At 41.9% G+C, this 20744-nt stretch overlaps 1 protein-coding gene and 1 long non-coding RNA gene across 3 annotated transcripts in view; one reads left to right on the forward strand and one right to left on the reverse strand.

Moving 5' to 3' along the window:
- Positions 1 to 20744, forward strand: part of ENPEP (glutamyl aminopeptidase) — a 96574-nt gene that overhangs the window by 54398 nt on the left and 21432 nt on the right. For both annotated transcript variants that reach the window (XR_004540394.1, XM_033955510.1), the window contains exons 13-14: positions 1259 to 1314; positions 9952 to 10102. Coding sequence is in view for 1 of the 2 variants with exons in the window: in XM_033955510.1 (XP_033811401.1) it covers positions 1259 to 1314; positions 9952 to 10102 (207 nt within the window). In the remaining variant the exon portion in view is untranslated. The remainder of the gene's footprint in view (positions 1 to 1258; positions 1315 to 9951; positions 10103 to 20744) is intronic.
- Positions 1041 to 15047, reverse strand: LOC117365285. The gene is made up of 3 exons (XR_004540395.1): positions 14997 to 15047; positions 12075 to 12131; positions 1041 to 1607 (listed from the first exon to the last, which is right to left on the reverse strand). It is a non-coding gene; the product is annotated as an uncharacterized LOC117365285 (long non-coding RNA).

The raw sequence follows: 20744 nt of genomic DNA on the forward strand, positions 1-20744 counted from the left end.
AGAGTTCTGGGGGTCCTTGGCTAAAAGAGGGGCATGCTTAAAATGTGCCTTTAACACATGTGTATATGGCAAACCTGCCGGTAATTTCAAGTTTTGTACATCCCTAAGCGATGTTAGGGCATCAATCAGAGTGCTCGTTTTAATATTAATGACCTTGTTTTAACACTAATGATTTCATATGCATAGCAGAGTCAGAGGCTGCAACAAAAGCATGGAAAAGCCCATGGTGATTGCATCAGTTGGTAAATTACTTTAACGTTACACCAGTTCAAATTGGTTTAGCAACAATCATTAAAAGCAGTGTGAGTTTAGTGCATCCAGGCCTAAGTCCTGTAACACTTATATGTGAGTGACCATTTTGTTTGCTATTGCTGAAAATTAGCTCTAAGGGCTAGATGCACTAAAGCCAGCGACCGTCGCTAATCCTGTTTTCACAGCTTTAGCGACGATCGCTTTTACCGACCTGATGCACAAAATGGTCCACCATGTTTTTTTCCCCTCGATTGCCCATTTTCCGATCCGGCCATGCAAGTTAGCTAAAATCCTATGCAAAGTAGCCAAGCGATTGATGTACTGGCATCGCGTGGCTATGCCAAAGAAAAAGAGGGACTTTTTTTCCATTTTTTTTTCAATAGCACAGATATTTTGCGTGTGTTGTAAAAGGCAAGTAACTTAACTGTATAATAGTTATGATCATATAGGAGGTGTGTGTATATTCCTACTCGTATCATTTCATGAAAGTTTGTATCATAAACTTGTGCTTTTGGCTTGAAATAAGTAGATTTTCGTTTTGTACACTTTTCTTTTAATTTTTAATATGCTTCCTTCATGCTTAAAAGATATTAATTTAAACACTACATTAAAATATCCTGATTATTTAAATGGGTGAGCAGAGTGAAGAGTGGTATATGGCACATGTTCTGTATCTCAAAAACTAGAGCTAAGAGGAAAAAACTGATGCCATTTTTGGAATCAGCAGGTCAAATATACCCAGAAACAGGTCTAACATTTGAGGCACCAAAATGAGTGTTGGCCAGTGTTATCAATAACTGCTGCTGCGAACAGTAATAGTCACGCCCCTTTGTACATTACATGCAGAATAATATGCGCACTAGATGCATTGGCTCCTAAGTTAGGAGTCTTTATCTTTTGATAATAGGTACAAGTCTATTAATGAACCAATCTGCAGCATTTACATTTTGATGTTTGCAAACTTGTTAGAACGTGAGTTTGATCTAGTCTTTCTTCATTTCTTCAGAATTTTTCAGAAGCTGATCGTGCAGGTTTTTTCGATGATGCTTTTGCTTTGGCAAGGTATGTACTGTATAACATGGGCAGTCACAGCGTTCAAGCCACAGGATATTGTGATATTGATGTCTGTACCCCATTATAGGAGTGTATTAGTTTCTGGCAATTTAAGAGAGCATAAAAAGCTCACAATATATGGACCCCTGATGCAGGTAGTTTTGCTTAAACATGGTCCATGTCAGGTCATGAAATAAACAGAATGTCATTGTCCCATTCTGTGAGGTTCTTGGAGCTTCATTTATTTGATTGTATTTTGATTCCCTCTTTCATAGTGAGTGTTCACAAATAACCAACAATTCCTGAAAAAAGAAAAAGGAAAAGAAAAAAGTTCAAGGTTTATGTAATTTTATATACTGCTCATGGGCAATCCATGCAAGTCATGAATCTTGATCAAATTAACTCTTTTTTTTATCACCTACTGCTTCTGTGTCAAGGGCTGGAGACATGGGTGAAACTACTATACCGAAGCTATAAACAATCACATTGGCATTTAAGCTGTAAAAATTGGGATAACCCAGGGGTAGGCAATTCCGGTCCTCGAGAGCCGGAGCCAGGTCGGGTTTTCAGAACATCCATAATAAATATTGCATGAGATAGATTTGCATCTGAAGGAGGCAATGCATGCAGATCCATCTCATACATATTCATTGTGGATATCCTGAAAACCTGACCTGGCTCTGGCTCTCAAGGACCGGAATTGCCTACCCCTGGGATAACCCAATAGCATCAGCCATTTCACCAGTCCCTGATGCATAAATAGCAAAACCCACTGCTGAAATGGACTAGATGGGTTGCTGCTGCAGCTCAAAGCCACCATACTTTTTTTATTTTCAGTGATACACAGAAATTTTTATCTAGATAACTTATTTTTGCTGTGTCTGCAACTGAATAACATCATTCATAAGAGCATAAGAATAGCCTTACAAGAGTCCATCTAGCCCAGTATCCCATCTTCACAGAGGCCAGGCCAAGCCAAGTCACAAGTACCTGGCAAAAACCCAAATAGTAGCAGCATTCCTTTAGTAGCAAATAGTAGCAGGAATTCCTGGGGTGGAAAATGGGCTGAATGCAGCATGGATCGGTCTTGTCACATACACCCACAAAGTAGCCCCTGCCTCAAAGTAGGTACAACATCCATTTATTGGGATTTATTAAGCACCTTTATGGAGAAATTCTCCCAAGACAGTTTGACATAAACTTTACACTTTTTTGTTTACAGCATGACAATAGTGAAATGTAATGTAATGTAATTTATTTCTTATATACCGCTACATCCGTTAGGTTCTAAGCGGTTTGAAGAAAATATACATTAAGATTATAAATGAGAAGTAAGAAGGTACTTAAAAAATTCCCTTACTGTCCCGAAGGCTCACAATCTAACTAAAGTACCTGGAAATTAATAAAGAAGAGAAAATAAAGATGGTTGAAAAAAGAAAAATTCTATGTGAATTTATAGGATGGAAATTAAACTGACAGTGAAGAACTGTATGAAAAATACATATGGAATGCAGTTAGAGAGGGTAGGTTACAATCTATTTATGGTATTTGTTTAATTGGAAGGTGTTAAGGTGGGTCATTTGGGGGAAGGTTATCTGAAGGTAGGTGAATCTTCTGGAGGTAAAAGAGGAGGGGTTAAGATATTTGGATAAATTTTTTGAAAAGCAGGGTTTTGATTTCTTTTCTGAATGTTTTGAAGTTGTCTGATATTGTCATAAGATTGGAGATGGAATGGTTGATTTTTGCTGCTTGTGTTGCCAGAAGGTTGTCAAACATTTTCTTGCGTTGTGTGCCTTTGAGTGGGGGGAAGGCGAAAGGGTTCGAGGTTCTTCTGTGTCTTGAGGTGGAGATTTGGTTTAAGCGGTTGTTTAGATAGGAGGGGGAAGAGCCGTGTAATGCTTTGAATATCAGGCAGTAGAGTTTGATGTGTTGTCGGGCTGTATCTAGTAATGATGAAATAAAAGCATAAATACAATCAATGAGGTAAACTTGGAGATGGCAAATTGAATCCTAAAAACATGATGCGGAGTGGCATTATAGAAAGGACGTGCAACTTAGAATTTTGACGTTCCAAGTCTGTATGTTACATATGGATGCTCAGTTCTTATGTGCATTAGAATAGGATCTGCTGACATACAGCTGGCTGTAAAATATATGACAAATGTATGTTCATGTGCTGAAGACATCCAACATGAACAAATGATTTACAAACTGAAGCATCCAAATTATGAATGGGGAAAAAGAAGGGACATGGAACATTTTAGTGGCAGCTTAGGAACATCCATGTTATAAAATGGTCACACAGAAGTCTAGAAACCAAGAAAAAGTGGGAAGGGACACTGCACATCAGCCTCGAGAACAATCAATCTATTAAAAACACATAAAACATATATGGAATAATGCAAGCCTATTAGAGAGTCTTTGATTCTTTTTATAATGGATCCCTACACGGTCCGTGTTTCAGCTTTTAGAAATAGCCTTCCTCAGGGATGTGCTTATAATCCAGTAGATGGTACCATTGTACTGGAGAAAGGATTGCTCTCAGTTTTTGAAAAATAGCTTGCAGACTACGTAGTATCAAATCTGAATCCAAAGAAGTTTACGCAGAGCAGAAGGGTAGCCTAATGATTAGGGTAGTGTGCTGAGAACCGGGGGGCTCAGGCAGTGGCATAGCAAGGGCAGGAGGTGCCTGGGATGGTAGTACCCCTGCACCTTCCTCTCCATTCCCCTGCTCCATCAATCCCCTGCTCCTGATGTGCCCCCCACACCACACTCATGCCCTCCCTTCCCACCCCATTCCTCTTTAAATGTTTGCCAGCGTGAGCAGCTTCTTCAGCCTGCTGCTCCCGCTGGCATTGGCTTTCCCTCTGACATCACTTCCTGGCCCTATGACTAATGTTCCCTCTAAGCTGTGCGCTTGTGCGCGCGCACACAAATTAAAATATCGCGCACAAAAAAATAAATTTTTGCCTAAAAATGATTTTCACTGCTAAAATGAAATGTTGCAGAAGACCAGCTGTTCCGATTTCCCATTTTTCACATTTATTGAAGCACTATAATATAAATTTTAAGTCATTCATGTGATTCCGTTATCTTTGGCATTTGAACTTGACACGTCACAAGCCCCATAGGGCCATAGCCTATGGCCCATAGGATATGAAACACTTTCGATTCTTTGACTTCCTGAAGTTCCACCATATTGTTTATTTCCTGGATATGTCGTGTGCAGCGTGGTACTGCATTTGTATAACTGTATTTGTTTATTATATTGCAACTAGATATAACTATTAAAATGTCTAAACCGCGAATGGTGAAAAGTGTAAAACGCAAGAGAGCTGCAACAGCTTTTAGGTCTGAATGGCTTGAAGAAATTGTTGAAACGGAGACACCGGAATCTCGAAATACAATGCGTGTTCGACTGTGTGAAATATTTACCTATGATGAAGACGATGGAGTTGTGTGTTGTTATTGTCAAGATGCCAAAGCAACTGGAAAATTCTCTACTGGAAAAATATGGGATGATGTTTGGAAACTGGACTTTCTGAAACGCCATCTATCAAGTAAATCTCATACCGACAGTATTAGGAAACTCAGAAGTAAAAATCCGAATTTAAGTGGGGGACTGGTTAACATGTTGCTTGAAAGCCCAACCAAAAAAGAAAACAGGCAAATTAGTAATGAACAGAAGCGTTCCAGTCCTGATGAAATTAAGGTTCTTGTCGACAGTGTTGTGCTGGCCATTAAGATGAATATCTCAATGCTGTCTGTTTAAGATATCAATGAGCACATGGCGAAGTATGTTAGTATACCTGATAGCTGGAGAAGCAAAAACTATGCGTTTGAATTTCTTGGAATTATCAATGGCATCGTGCAAGATGATCGTATGGCAGACATTAAATTAGCAACGTATCATACGTTAACTGTTGATGAAAGCACAAACATTTCTGTCAGCATTTATCTGGGCTTTTTGGCTCCCATGTTGAAGGCAGTTGAGTTTTTCTACTTTTACCCCCTTAGCACAATGAATCTTTGCTCCAGTTGATCTTCTGTCAGCTCACACTCGCCTCGTCCTTAGGCTGATGAATAAAGTGTTCTATGACCAAGTGAAAAAAAAAAAACAACAAAAAAAAACAAGTACTTAATACTCTACTTTAAGTATCGGCCAGTCAATTCAAATGAGTATAGGACATCATTTGGTGGGATGCAACAGTTGGAAGCATGTGATGCTACATCAATAGTAACAGCAATTGGGGAATTTTATAGGAAACATGAACTTGACCTGAATAAAATGGTTATGTTCACTCTGATAGTGCCTCTGTTATGTTGGGCAAAATAGATGGTGTTGCAGCAAAGCTGAGAAAAGACATTCCACATTTAGTGTAGCAACATTGTGTTGCACATCGGGAAGATTTGGGACTTTCTGATTCATGGAAAGAAGTAAAATTGATGAAAGAAGTAGAAACTAATGAGAACTGTGTACACGGTGTTCTGTTGGTCTTCTACTAAACGATGCAAATTTCAAGAAATAGAAGATGCATCTGAATGTGAATCAATTGCTTTCAGACCTCTGAATGAAGTGCGCTGGTTATCTAGACACTTTGCACTTAAAGCAATTATTCAAAATTATGATCCCCTGTTAAAATATTTTGAAGAAGACAAAGATAATGATCCTATTGCAAAGTACTGCTATAAGAAGCTGAACAATGAACAATTTCATATTACACTTGAAGTTTTGAATGATGTCTTATCAGAACTGGCTTCCTTAACCATGGCATTTCAAAAACGTGGTTTGACACCATTGGAAGCTTATCATCTTGCACATGGTAAATTGAACAAACTTCGAATGCAATACTTAGACGACAAGGTTAAGTGTAGTGATAAAGTCAACAGTCTTCTTGACAACAGGATGAGGTCTGGAGAAAAAGTTTCAATGGATACTAATTCCATATTAACATTCATTAACATCCTATGTTTGCATCTGGGTGAAAGATTTCCTGAAAATGAAGTTGAGGAATGGTCTGCTTTTGACTGTACAGCAAAATCACAATGTGACTTTGACTTCGGAAATGGACATATCAGATCTCTTTGTTTAAAGTATAAACAATTTCTTCCGAAGGAAAGTGTTATTATTCAGCAATACAATGACTTTAAATTCCTTGTTTCAGAAACAATCAAAAGCAATCTGATAAACAGCTTTCCAGATATGACGAAATTTGCATTTCAGAATGATCAATTTGCTGATTTAGCAAAATTGATGGACATTAGTGCCACATTCTTAGCATCTATTTCAGATTGTGAGCGTGGTTTTAGTCTAATGAACAATTTGAAGACTAAACAAAGGAACTGTTTACATTTAGAGCATTTGGAAATGCTGATGCGTGTTAAGAGTCACTTTCAAGATGGAGGCTCAACAGATCTTGACAGAATTTATTCGGACTGGATAAATATGAAAGATCGCAGGAAAAAACTTTGAAAACTAAACTGTTGTTATTTTCTAAATTTTAAGTATAAAGTACAATGATACCTTATTTATAAGTAGCGCTCAATGAAACATTTCAATGAAACATAATTTATGTTTATTGAAATGAGACTTTGTTACATAAAGTGTAACTTACATAAAGTGTAACTAAAATTACATTGTGTTTTCGTTAATTCAGACTAAACTCAAAGACCTGCCCATAAATGCCCATAACTGAACTCCGGGCCCTCTGGCAATCATTTTTATAGTGCACACAAATTTAGTTTTTCTTTAAAATGCGCACAGATGAAGTTTTTTGCACACACAGTCTATGAAAAATTAGAGGGAACATTGCCTATGACCCAGAAATGATTTCAGAGGGAGCCAGGCGAGCACAAGCAGAGTTGTTGCTGGTGCTGGTGAAGATTTAAAGAGGTATAGGGGAGGAGGGAGGGGGGAGGGTGCAAGATGGCATGTAGGGGTGGAGAGGTGCTGGTCCCCCACCAAGATGGCACGCAGGGTGGTCTGCTCCCACCCCCCTCCCCCCTTCCTATGCCACTGGGCTCAGGTTCAAGTTATACTTCAGCTATATGTGATTTCTTTTTTAATTGTGAATGCTCCATGTTAGGTATTTTTCTGTCCCTGAGTGGGCACAGTTAAAAAACAAAACAAAAATAAGACACAAAATTACTGCAATAACCATTAAGCTATTCCTTAGACCGGAATGGGACGATTCATCGTGGCTGTTTCATTGTGGACCATTTCAGCGTGGGAAGGCTGGTCTTCAGTAAGCAAGCCGAGCTTCAGGCAGCAAACTGTGCCAGGATTCAGGCAGCAAGCCATGCGATGAGAAAGCTCCAGCTTCTCTTCCCCCAGGCCCAGGGTCCCCACCAGCCACCACCACAGAGATACCCCAGCCCCCTCCTCGGTATTTAGGCTCCCCGCCAGCAAGGACATGACAGCAGCTCAAGCGGCAGCTTCTCCCTCCAGGACCCAGGGTGCCTGCCAGCCACCACCGCCTGCTTCCTAGTCTCGCCCTATGTCCTGCTGCTCCAAGGCTGATGTGAGAGGTGTGTGTGTGTGTGGGGGGGGGGGGGGGGGGGGGGGAAGGGCATTGCCTCCCAAATACTGAATCAGATGCATTGTGGTCAGTTCATCGCGCTGAGGCTGTAGCTCTAACCACTATGCCACACACTCTTAATAAAGAACAAGGAATTGTGAAACTGTATTGCTGCCAGAGGTTGTTCAGCTTATATGGAGAAAGTTATCCAGATTGTGACTCAACACACTCCAAGGCCCTCTACTCACCTTAAACAGATAGATTGTGGCTATATTTATATTATTTTATAAAAATCATTTAGTTGTATGCCAGCAAAAAATTTAAAAAATTAAGAACTTGGGCCAGCACTTGATGGAGACCATATAAATTTTAAATACTGACTAGAAACGGTCATTTTTCTAATGCATTTCTAAGAGCACAGCAGTGTGTTACATGTAGAAATCAACTTTTATGAATGTCTGCATGCAGTGTTTGTATGAAGGTACTCATGTACATCCTTATGCATCCGAAACTCTACCCAGACTGAACAAAGACATTGCCAGGATTGGGACAATGTTTGACTATGCTTTAGAAAATTCAATCAAATTCATCAATATTAACCCAGAAAGTTTTTGGGTGTTGAAAAAGAGCAGGGTGTAAGCATAAGTATATAAATTCTTTGGGGTAACTTTCAAAGCAGAAGTACAGTATGTTGAGCAGAAACTGTGGGCTCCTTTTACGAAGGCACGGTAGCGGTTTAACGCACGTAATAGTGTGCGCTAAACTGCCGGCCGCGCTAGCCGCTACTGCCTCCTCTTGAGTAGGTGGTAGTTTTTCGGCTAGCGCAGGGGTAGCGCGTGATTAAACATTGCACGTGTTAAAGCCGCTACCGCAGCTTCGTAAAAGGAGCCCTGTGTTTTTATATACAGTGCTGCGTATGTCTAGTAGCGCTATAGAAATGATTATTATTATTATTAGTAGTAGTAGTAGTATGTGCATACTTTTTATTTCATGAAATTGTGTTTATGTCCATGCATGGAGAAAGATGCTTGCATTTTTCACACGGCTGCAAGGTTATAAAATGAATCTCATTAGCAGCCATAGTACCCTCCATTTCAAAATTGGTCAGCCATACATTCATGGCTCATTTACACACACCCCTCCCCTTATTAAGCCATGGTAGAGGTTTCTACTGTGGCCCAGAGTGTTAAATGCTCCAACGCTGCTCTGACAATCATAGAATTCCTATGAACATCTGAGCATTTAGCACCCTGGGCAACGGTAGAAACCTCTGCCATGGCTTAATAAAAAAAGTGTGGTACAACAATAAACAGGAAAAACCGGCAGAATCGGCAGGTGTACATTTGCAGCCATAAAGAAGCGTTGCTAGAGACATTTTCCCTGATGCAGCGGGGAGGCAGTGTATCCCGCGAAACACAGGCCCTGTCAGATATTTAAAAAGATACCAGCAGTGGCCTTGGTTTTCTAGAGCAGAAGTTGAACACTTTAAGCTTTACAAGCAGAGATGAATTAAAGAAGCTACAAGTTTACTGCACGAATGCACTTTTCAATGCAGCACTTTAAAGCACCAGTGCACTTTCCTAAGATAAGTGCTTTTTTTTCTGTCAGTTCTGTGTTCCAAAATGAATTGTTAGGTGATTGATAAGTTAATTTAGTATGAAGTAGAAGATTTACACTAAATGAATTGTAAGTAAAAAAAATCTTTAAAAAAAAAAAAAAGTAATGAATTAAATGAATGAATTAAAGCATTGTAGTTTAAAAGGTGGGGAGGATGGGCTCAAGCCAGTGATGTAAGCAGGAGCAAGAGAACAACTTGGCTTGTCTCTTTGAGAAAACCCGAAATGGGTGTAGCTCCATAATCTGAGGCTTGTTCCCCATTAATAAAATCCTTTCAGTATCATCTTGGTCATTGATGGTTTATATATTTTTGATTTAATTAATTAATAAAAAAAGAGCCTTATTAAAAATTATTAATCGTTTCTTTAAAAATAAAATCAGTGGTGTACAGCAGCTTATTAACAATTTACCTCATGTATACAGAATAACCAATATCACAACAGTGCACCTTCATATCATATATAAATTATGTTTTTTTTTAATGTACACTAATATTTCTCTTTTTCCTCAGTGCTGACATTGTGAACTACTTAGTTGCTCTGAACTTGACAAAATATCTCACGGAGGAAAAAGATTATTTGCCTTGGCAGAGAGTTGCATCCGCCTTATCGTACATCACAGACATGATCCAGGATGATAATGACCTCTATCCCAAATTTCAGGTGCTGAAATTAAAGCAGTTGTAACATCAGTAGGAAGAAAGTTGGTTCCAGGTGGAGAACAATTCACTCTAGAAATGTAGACACATGACAACATCCATCCAGTCTGCTTATCCACAGCATACATTATCTCCTCCTCTCCCTATAAGATACCACATGCCTGTCCCATGCTTTCTTGAATTCAGACAGTCTATCTCCACCTCCTCTACCAGGAGACTATTCCACACATATACCACTCTTTCTATAAAAAAGCATTTCCTTAGATTACTCCTGAACCTATCACCTTTTAACCTTATTCTATGCCCTCTCACTCTGGAGTTTCATTTTAATTGAGAGACTCACCTCGTGCGTATTTATGCCATGTAGATATTTATATGTCTCTATCATATCTCCCCTCTTCCGCCTTTCATCCAAAGACTTTGCTAAAATGTAAATACACCACATCTAGTGCTCTTCCTTTATGCAATTCTCTGGTCACCCAGTCAAAGAAACTGATCAGATTTGTATGACAAGACCTGTCTCTAGTGAATCCATATTTTCTCAGGTCCTGTAATCCATTGGATTCCAGAAACTGCACTATTCTCTGTTTTAAAAGCATTCCTACTGCTGCTACTATGACTAATTGTCATTTCTGTATCGCTGAGAGGCATACGCAGTGCTGTATATTTAACATGCAATAGATAGTTCTTTTTCAGAAAAGCTTACAATTTAATTTGGACAGAAAGGACATATATGGTTTGGGGAGTTTCTTGCAGAGAAAATAATAGGATGGACATAGCTAATTTTACGTTGAGTGGGAGTTAGGAGTTGAAAGCACCCTCAAAAAACTGGGCCTTCAGCTTGAATTTGAATACTGCTAGAGAAGGAGCCTGACAATGACTGAGGCAGTCTGTTCCATGCATATGGTACAGCAGGATAGAAGGGACAGAGTCTGGAGTTGGAAGTGAAGGGGAAGGAAATGGATAGGAGGGTCTTGCACGATCAATGGAGTTCACAGGAGGAAGCGTAGGGGAGATTTGTGCGGATTGAATATTAAGGGGCTGCATAGTGAATACACTTGTAGGTCAGTAAGAGGAGTTTGAAATGTAATTGGAAATGGATGGGGATCCAGTGAAGTGACTTGAGAGGGGTTATGTCAGTATAGCGGCTCTCGCGGAATATAAGTCATGTAGCAGAATTTTGCATGGATTGAAGGGGAGAGAGAGATGGTTAAACAGAAGAGAAGCAATTTGAGAGGTGATGAAAGTGTGGATAAAGGTTTTGGTAGTGTGATCGGAGAGGAGAGGTCAGATTTTTGTAATATTGTAGAGGAAGAAGTGACAGACTTTAACAGTTTGTTGGATCTGAGCAGAGAAGAAGAGAGCGGAATCAAATATGACCCCCAAGGTTGCAAGCTGACGAGACAGGGAAGAGGAGAGCGTTGTCCACAGAAGTAGAGAACTGAGGGGAGGTGGGTTTAGGTGGAAAGATAAGGAGCTTGGTCTAACACATATTCAGTTTTAGATGGTGATGAGACATCCAGGCAGCAATGTTAGATAGGCAGGCTGAAACTCAGGCCTGGATTCCTGTAGAGATATCTGGTGTGGAGAGGTAGATATGGGAGTCCTCAGCATAGAGGTGATACTGAAAGCTATGGGAGGAGATCAGTACATCAAAGGAGTGGGTATATATGGAGAAAAGGTGAGGGCCCAATGTATTTTCCACAGAAGTCAGGCTTACTGGCTTGTAGTTCCCTACTTCTTCCTTACTTTCACTTTTGTGAAAAGGGACCACATCCATACTTCTCCAATCCTCCAGTACCACTCCTAACTCTAGTGAAGCATTGAAAAGGTCATCTAATGGAGCCACCAGAATTCCCTAAGTTCCCTCAGTACCCTCTGATGTACACCATCTGGCCCCATTGCTTTGTCCATCTTTAGTTTAGCAAGCTTCTCACAAACACAATCCCCTGAAAATCGATCAGGGTCTACCATACCTCCAGCCCTATTTGCTTTTGTTTGCTGCAGGCCCGGTACTGTTCCCTGTGCTTCATCTGTGAACACAGAACAGAAATATTTGTTAAGCAATTCAGCCTTATATTTATCAGCTTCTACATATGCCTCCCCTTCACCTTTGAGTTTCACAATACCACTTTTACATTTCCTCCTATCACTAATATGTATATCTAAAAAATATCTTGTCCCCACCCCCCCCCCCCCCCCGTTTTATCGTGTCGGCTTTTTTTTTAATTTTTTTTTGCATCTTTGCTTTCCTGACTACTTGACCAGTCTCTCTTAACTTTTCTAGATATTTTGGTCTGTCTTCTTCTTTCTGTGATCTTTTGTAGTTTATGAAAACTAACCTCTTTTTCCTTACCTTTTCAGCTATTACTTTTGAGAACCAAAGTGGCCTTCTTTTGCTTTTACCATATATACTTGAATATAAACCGAGATTTTGGGGCCAAAAAAATGGGCCAAAAAATGTGGGTCTCATTTTATATTCAGGACAGTGCCTACCTTGCAGGCCTCCACTGAGCCTGATATAAGTCTTAGTGGTCCAGCACCAGGAATGATCCTTCCCAGTTCATGTACTGACCAACTCTTAACAACTCTACAACTCTTAACAACTCTAACCTTCATCTTGCCTCCCCAATTAGTAAAAAGTATACTTTTAAAATCGCTGGTGGTCCAGTGGTGAACCGAGTCAGGAGCGATCTTTCTAGGATTACCAGATGTCCGGATTTCCCTAGACATTTCCTCCTATTCAAGGGCATGTCGGGGGGTCTGGATGGCTTTTCAAAACCCGGCACTTTGTCTAGGTTTTGACAAGCTTCCACTTAGCAGCGACGTTGGGACGGCATCTGTGCATGCAAGGATGCAACATGGTGATGTCACATGCATGCGTTTGATGTCATCGTGTCGCACCAGCAGATGCCCTCACAACAAGCGACCAGGTTGAGGGGGTAGGCCTGGAGGTGGAAAGGGGCATGACTTGGGCAGAACAGGCCATGACTCAGGCGGAACGAGGTGGGCCTGGGGGTGGGGCCATGGGTCTGGATTTTATTCCCGAAAATCTGGTAACCCTAGATCTGATTTTCTGCTGAGAGTTCTCTGTAACTTGTAAATAAATAGTTTATCACTAATGATTGGCTATGCAGTCATTAGTCATAAATTTTATAGTTGAAAAATGAAACAGAACATATGCTGACTTTTACAAAGCTGTGATAGAGGTTTCTACCATGGGCCAGTGTGTGGCATAGTGGTTAGAGCTATAGCCTCAGCACCCTGAGGTTGTGGGTTCAAATCCCATGTTGCTCCTTATGTCCCTGGGCAAATCACTTAATCCCCCATTGCCCTAGGTACATTAGATAGAGTGTGGTATATAAATGCTTAAATAAATAAATGCTTGGTCGCGCATAGAATTCCTATGAGCATTGAAGCATTTACCTTGCCAGCCTGCAGTATAAACATCTACCAAGGCTTTATAGAAGGAGCCCATAATTAGTAACTTGTAAAGGAAAGCTAAAGTTGAAGCTAAATTTTAAATTTGTACTTAATAACAAAACTAAAAAAAAAAAAAAATTGGACTTTGTGATGGTGCTGTATGTCAAAGGAAGACTTATGTCTGAATGAAAGCAAAAATGCCCATGTAATGCAATAACCAGATGCTCCTTAGAGACATGTAAGTTATGTCTAGTTTGGTTTGAAATATTTGGGTTAAAAAAAACTGCACTTAACTATAAATATTTATTTTTCTTTCAGCTTTCAGCTAGCGGCTCTGCATGGGCAGGAGCGACCTGCCTTCACTCCTGCCCATGCAGAGCCGCTAGCTAATTGGCTGCCTGGAATTCTCATAGTCCCACGAGAACTCGCAGCAGCCAATTAGCTAGGGGTTCTGCTTGGGCAGGAGCGAAGGAAGATCGCTCCTCCCGTGATTTACCGCTGGTCCACCGAGGATACTAAAGGGCATGGGCAGAGCCGCTACTGGTAGCCAGTTAACTAGTGGCTCTGCATGGGCAGGAGCGAAGGAAGGTCTCTCCTGCAGCGATAACTAGGGGAAACTAAAGGTACATGGGAGAGGCAGGAAGATGACAATAATTAGAATCAGCTGGGACAGGAGACAGGGGGGATCCCTCCTATCCCGGCCACTGCTGGACAACCACGTATCATGGCAGGCCCGGCAGAGGCCTGCAAAGAGGTTCGGGAGGGGGGTGGGTCTGTGCTGACCCAAATATAAACTGAGATCCCCCCAAATCTTGGTTTATATACGATAGTCTTTGCATGATATGGAAAAAATTATTAAATGTAATTGTATAGTTAAAAGTTACTAATATATATTAAACATGATATATACTAATATATATTAAAACATGAAAAGCAAAGAACCATAAAAGCACATATTCAATAAATAAATGCAATAACACGTATAATTCAAAAAGCGATTAGTTCCAAGTGAATGTGTCAAGCACACTACCAGTGTGTATGTGCTGAATCAGTTGTAATCAGACAAATGTATGTTGTGGACCCAATAGGCTCTGTGTTTCGGCTGGATTATGCCTTTATCAGGGGTCCGAACATTGGTAAAAAAAAAAAATGCCTATAATTAAAGAGCAACTGAGTGGAGGATTGGGCTAAATATAAATAGTAGACCCAATGCCAAACAAGAATGGCGTTGTGGGAATAAATGCAATGAAACCCAGTTGGAAGATCCAATAAAGAGAAACGTGAATTTGATGACAAGAGTAAGTCACACTAGACCTTGTTGTTATTAGCGATCACTTATCTCTGCCCCCTGTGGCAAATCTAGCTCTCTTCCTAGCTTTGGCACAGGGTTAGTGAAGAAGATCAGTAAACCCCTATGTAGGAGAGCTGACCAGGTTGGCCCGGAGGATTATGTAAGCGCTAACTGTGGGACTAACCTTGAGGAGCCAGACAGTGACTTCCAAGGGGAGTTCAGGCCGGTGTCAGGCTACTCTCCAAAGCCTGCAGTCAGGGCTCAAAGGAACCCGGGAGTTAAGAAACTTCAACTCCCAGAAGGCCCGGGTCAGAACAGGAAGTGGTCACAGACACAGACACAGCTGCAAGAAGAGTTTTCTCCCTTCCCCCTCTTCAGAGCAGGGAGGGGCGAGTTGAAGACTGTTAAAGCAGGGCAGCTGAGTCACAAAGGGGAGGAGCCGAGGAGGCTTCAGGGTGAGTTCGAGAGAAAGCTCACCTCTCCTGAATTTAATCCTGAGGAGCTGTGCCATGACTGGGACATGGTGGACATGTCAGAAGTGCTTGAGACCACTGCTGATAGGGTCCTGCAAAGCTGTGAACCGATGGACACTGGTGTGTCAACTCTGTCTACTAAAGGTTTGGAGGCAATGGACACAAACTGAGCAAAGGTGGGCAGGGTTTGGCTATTTTTGTTTCTTACCTGCTTTGCTTAATAGTTTTGAATCTAAAGTTTGGTATATGCTGAACTGTATGAGCTTATCAAAGTTATTCTCTGAAACACTGCAATTCCTGAACTGGTGCATTAGACTGTCTAACCTCACAAACACGACACAGCTGGAGGTTAATTGGGGAAAGATAAGAGACTGAAGGAACAAGACACAGTAGAATTATTTTCTGTTTTGGAGAGAGTTCCTTTATCTGCAGGCACTATGTGGGAGAGCTACAATGCTAGCAGTTCCTTTTGTTGTTTTTTTTTTAATGAACCTTTTGGGTTTTTTTCATACTGCAGGAGGGTTGTTTGCCCCTCTCTCCTGCTCTTTCCTAGTGAGGAAGTATTGTTTGGACTACCCTAAACACAGAAAGCTGGTGAAGAGAACTGAGATGTAAAGACTAGAGTCCAGCCCAACGTTTTTGTTTGATTTGATATTTTGAATTAAAGCAAGGCTTGGGTTTGTGAAGCTAGGGTGGTCAGGTTGACCCGGAGCTCTATGTTTGAGGTGTGCTGTAAACTGTATTGAAAATGCTGCAATTTGCTATCAATACCCGGGTGAATTAATTGGAAGTATAAAAATAAAATACATCTTTATTTTTCCTAACAATCTCGTGGGTGTGTGGTTTTCTTTTCCCCTTTGCCTGATCTCACTGTGGACATTGATCCTGTGGTTTTCATCCTAGGCGGTTGCCTAGAAGGCGTGGAGGATTCCCTGGTAGTGGGGAATGCGCTGGGAGCCTCTAAGGTCACATGGAACACAGCTCGCTGCAGTGATCAGGAGCTCGTGGGTTGTGACACCCCTCAGTTCAATTAGTGGGTTTATGGCATATGTTCCGTGTAGAAACATAATTACTCTTAGCTGCAACACTCGGGCCTTTCCAGTTTTTCACTTACCCCTTCATTTATTTATTTGTCTGTTTCCTTCTAGTTGTCTTATTTTCATTGAATGTAATTTGTAATCAGCAATCTGGTTTATATTCCTCATTTTTGTCTCCAATCATTCTTTCATCACAAGCACTCTTTTCTTCATTGAATCTTTCAATTATGTTTCATTGTATTCAATCATTACCACTCTCATATTGCATTTATCATTTATCTATTTGTCTGTTTCTCTCTAGCTGTTTTGTTTTCATTGAATGTGATTTGTAATTAGCAATTAGGTTTGATTCACTCTATCATCACATGCACTTTTCTCTTTACTGGATCTTTCAATTGGGTTTCATTGCATTTATTCCCACAATGCCATTTTTGTTTGGTACCAGGTTTACTATTTATGTTTAGCACAAATCTTCCACTCATTTACGTTTTAATTACAGGCATTTTTTTTTTTACCAACTTTAGGACCCCTGATGAAGGCATAATCCAGCCGAAATATGGACTTTGTTGGGTCCAGACCATACATTTGCTCAATTACAACTGATTCAGTACATACACACCTGCGGCGTGCACAACATATTCACGTAGAATTAATCACTTTTTAAAATTATTTATCCCAGGACAAGCAGCCAGGTATTCTCACATATGGGTGACGTCATCGACGGAGCCCGGATGCGGATGCCTAACAAGCAGACTTGCTTTAAGAAACTCGAAGTTTTGAGTCGCCCGCACCGCGGATGCGCGAGTGCCTTCCCGCCCAACGCAGGGTGCGTCTCCTCAGTTCTCAGTTTTCCGTGGAGCCGAGAAGTCCGTCTTTAACTCTCTGCGTTTAACTTTGTTCCTTTGTGCCTTCTCTCAACTGCGGTTTGTGTTTTTTTCCTCATGAATCACTATTTTTAGTTTATTTCTTTTAGTTTAAAAAAAAAAATAAAATTTTTCTTCTTCCATTCGTTTTCCGGGACAGGCTGCTCGGCCGCAGCCCAAGGGCTTCGATTTTGTGGCGGCTATTTTTCCTTCTATGTCCCGGCCTGCTACGGGCTTCAAGAGGTGTAGGAAGTGTCAGCGCGCGATCTCTCTTACAGACCCTCACAGATGCTGCCTCAAGTGCCTTGGGCCAAAACATCATCCTAGGTTGTGCCTGCCTTGCAAAACACTTCAGCCTCGTGCTTTCAAGCGTCGTTGCATTTTGGTGGACAGCTCTTCGAGATGGAGTCTTCTACTGATCCCTCGACTTCAAAGGCGTCTTCGGCCTTGACTCCCACCGAGGCTCCTTCTGCGCCTACTGCTTCCACGCTGCAAACCTTCGTCGTTTGTAGCGGGTCTTGCTTCGACGTCATCTGCTGTATCTTCCCCTGTTTCCTCAGATCAGATAGCTCAGCAGTCAGTTCCGCCAGTGGTGATTAAAGTGCCTAAGACTCCCAAGTCGAAGCACACTCACACTACCTCGAAGGAACCTCCAGCCAAAACAGGTGGTCCGGTTTCAGACGCGGATCCATCCTTGCCGGCTTCTTTCCAGACCATGTTAGAGAAGCAATTTATTCAGTTCCTTACTAACATGGGACCCTAGCTGCTTCCTCTTATCCAGCCTGGGCATTCAGCAGACTCCCGCGAGGTCGAGCCGCTTCCTTTGCTCCAGTCTGAACTTATACATTCTTTGCAGGGAGTAGAGTCCCTGCAAGTGTCTGGTCTGGCATCCAAGCACGTAAAGCAAGGAGCAGATTCTTTGCGAGTGCCTCGACGAGAATCCTCACACTCTATACAAGGAGCAGAGTCTTTGAGAGTGCATCGAGGTTCCTCCACCAAGCCTCTGGAGCTTCGATCTACAGCCTCTAGTCCTATTCATACATTGGCATCGGCTGCCTACGTCTCTGAGGCGAAATCTCCTCGATACTTGAGATCTGGTTCCAGACACAGTTCTCATCGACATTTGAGGCCTTCATTGAGGCATCCTTCCAGGCATAGTTCTTCTTCTCATGACAGACTATCTTCCTCGAAGCCTCGATCTACTTCAATCTCGACCAGACCACCGACTCCTCGTTCGAGGTCTCCGATGCCGGACCTCGAGGATGTTCCGGTCTCGATTGCCTCGTCCAAGTCACCAGGTTCTTTTGATGCCTTTTTCCCTGCCGAAGCTTCTTCTTCGACACAGGCTGCCTCGATGACCTCGAGTCCTTCTTGAGGCAAAGCTTTGGCAGATCAGCTATCTCTCATCTTTCCTGCGAAAGATGGCTGTAGACTTGGATATTCAATTGGATACTGGCTCCAAATATTCTAAGGAGTATCTCGAAGTCATGCATCTTCCTCAACCTCCAGCAGAGTCTCTTAAGCTTCCACTTCATAAGCTTTTGAATCAGACTTTTGGTCATTGCATGGAAACATCTTTTTCCATACCGGCTATTCCAGGGAAATTGGACTCTAGATATAAGACTGTGCATCGCAAAGGGTTTGACAGCTCTCAGTTATCTCATCAATCCCTGCTTATCGAGTCTTCTTTGAAAAGGTCTCATCCTTCCAAGGTTTACGCCACCGTCCCTCCTGGAAGGGAAGGCAAAACTATGGACAAATTCGGATGTCGCATCTACCAGAATGCTATGATGTCCTCAATTATAATTTTCATTTCATCACTTACTTTGAATTTCTTCTTTCTCTTCTACCAAAGTTTTTGAATTATTTGGATACCCAAATGCATTTTGAGTTTCAGGAAGTCATTGCTTCTTTCTCTCAATTACGTCTGCATCTCCTCCAATCATCTTATGATGCCTTCGAGTTATCTGCCCGAGCGGCTGCTTGCTCTGTAGCTATGCGTCGTCTTGCCTGGCTTCGTACCATTGACATGGACTCTAACCTTCAAGACCGCTTGGCTAACATTCCTTGTGAGGGCAACGACCTCTTTGATGAATCCATCGAGGCAGCCATCAAGAAATTATCTGACCATGAAAAATCATTTGCTTCTATAGTCAGACTTAAGCCAAAACCAGCTTCTGCCAAGCCTGCACGCCCTGCTCTTATCTATCAAAGGCATTTTGCTCCAAAGCCGGCTCCTTATACTCGCCCTCCTCTGAAAAAACAGCAACCTCAGAAGCAACAGAAACCCCAAGCTTCTGCTGCACCTAAGGCTTCTCAGCCTTTTTGACTGTTTACAACAGAGCATAACCTCCACCGTTCTGTCTCTGTCTCCTTTTCCCCCTATAGGAGGTCGTCTCCATTATCTTTACAACCGATGGACGATAATTACATCCGACCTCGGGGTGCTTACCATCATCAGGGAAGGATACTCACTTCATTTCACTCAGGTTCCACCAGAGCTTCCTCCAAGAGAGTATCCTTCCAATCCATCCCAGACCGCCCTTCTTCTTCAGGAAGCCCAAGCTCTGCTTTCTCTTCATGCCATCGAACCAGTTCCCTTGGAACAGCAGAACAGGGGGTTTTACTCCCATTACTTCCTTGTTCCAAAGACAACTGGCGATCTGCGACCCATTCTGTATCTCAGATTTTGGGTGGGGAATCTGCATTATCAATACAGAGTACTACCCTTTGGCTTGGTCTCGTCTCCCAGAGTGTTCACCAAGTGCCTGGTAGTGGTAGCAGCAGCTCTAAGGAACCATGGTCTTCAGGTTTTTCCCTACCTTGACGACTGGCTCATCAAAGATTCCACATCTCAAGGGGTTATTGTAGCGACCCAACGGACTACCTGGTTCCTACAAAGTTTGGGATTTGAAATAAACTTTCCCAAATCTCAACTTCAGCCCTCACAGACTCTACAATTCATTGGAGCTGTTCTGGACACTGTCCAACTCGGAGCATTCCTTCCACAACAACGTCTGGAAGCTCTTCTTCAACTCTGTCATACAATGTCTTCCCGCTCTTCCATCTCAGCGAGACACATGATGGTACTTCTGGGTCACATGGTCTCCATAGTACACGTAACTCCTTTTGCCAGACTTCACCTCAGAATTCCTCAATGGACCCTGGCATCTCAATGGCCGCAAGTTTGCGACCCTCCTTCTCGACACATTTCAGTCACTCCTTCTTTCAAGAAGTCTCTCCATTGGTGGATGCTCTCTTCCAATCTTTTCAGAGGCTTGCTTTTTCAAACTTCCCCTCATCAGAAGGTCCTCACAACAGACTCTTCGACCTACGCTTGGGGTGCTCATCTCGATGGTCTCCGTACTCAAGGCCACTGGACCAGTACGGAGACCATAAATCTGTTGGAACTCAGAGCGATTTTCAAGGCTCTCAATGCTTTTCAACATCTTCTTCGCGACCAGGTAGTCCTCATCCGGACGGACAACCAAGTCGCCATGTCTTATGTCAACAAACAAGGAGGGACGGGCTCTGCCTCCCTTTGTCAAGAAGCTCTGAA

This window comes from Geotrypetes seraphini, chromosome 1, assembly GCF_902459505.1.
Source record: "Geotrypetes seraphini chromosome 1, aGeoSer1.1, whole genome shotgun sequence".
Taxonomy (NCBI): Eukaryota; Metazoa; Chordata; class Amphibia; order Gymnophiona; family Dermophiidae; genus Geotrypetes; species Geotrypetes seraphini.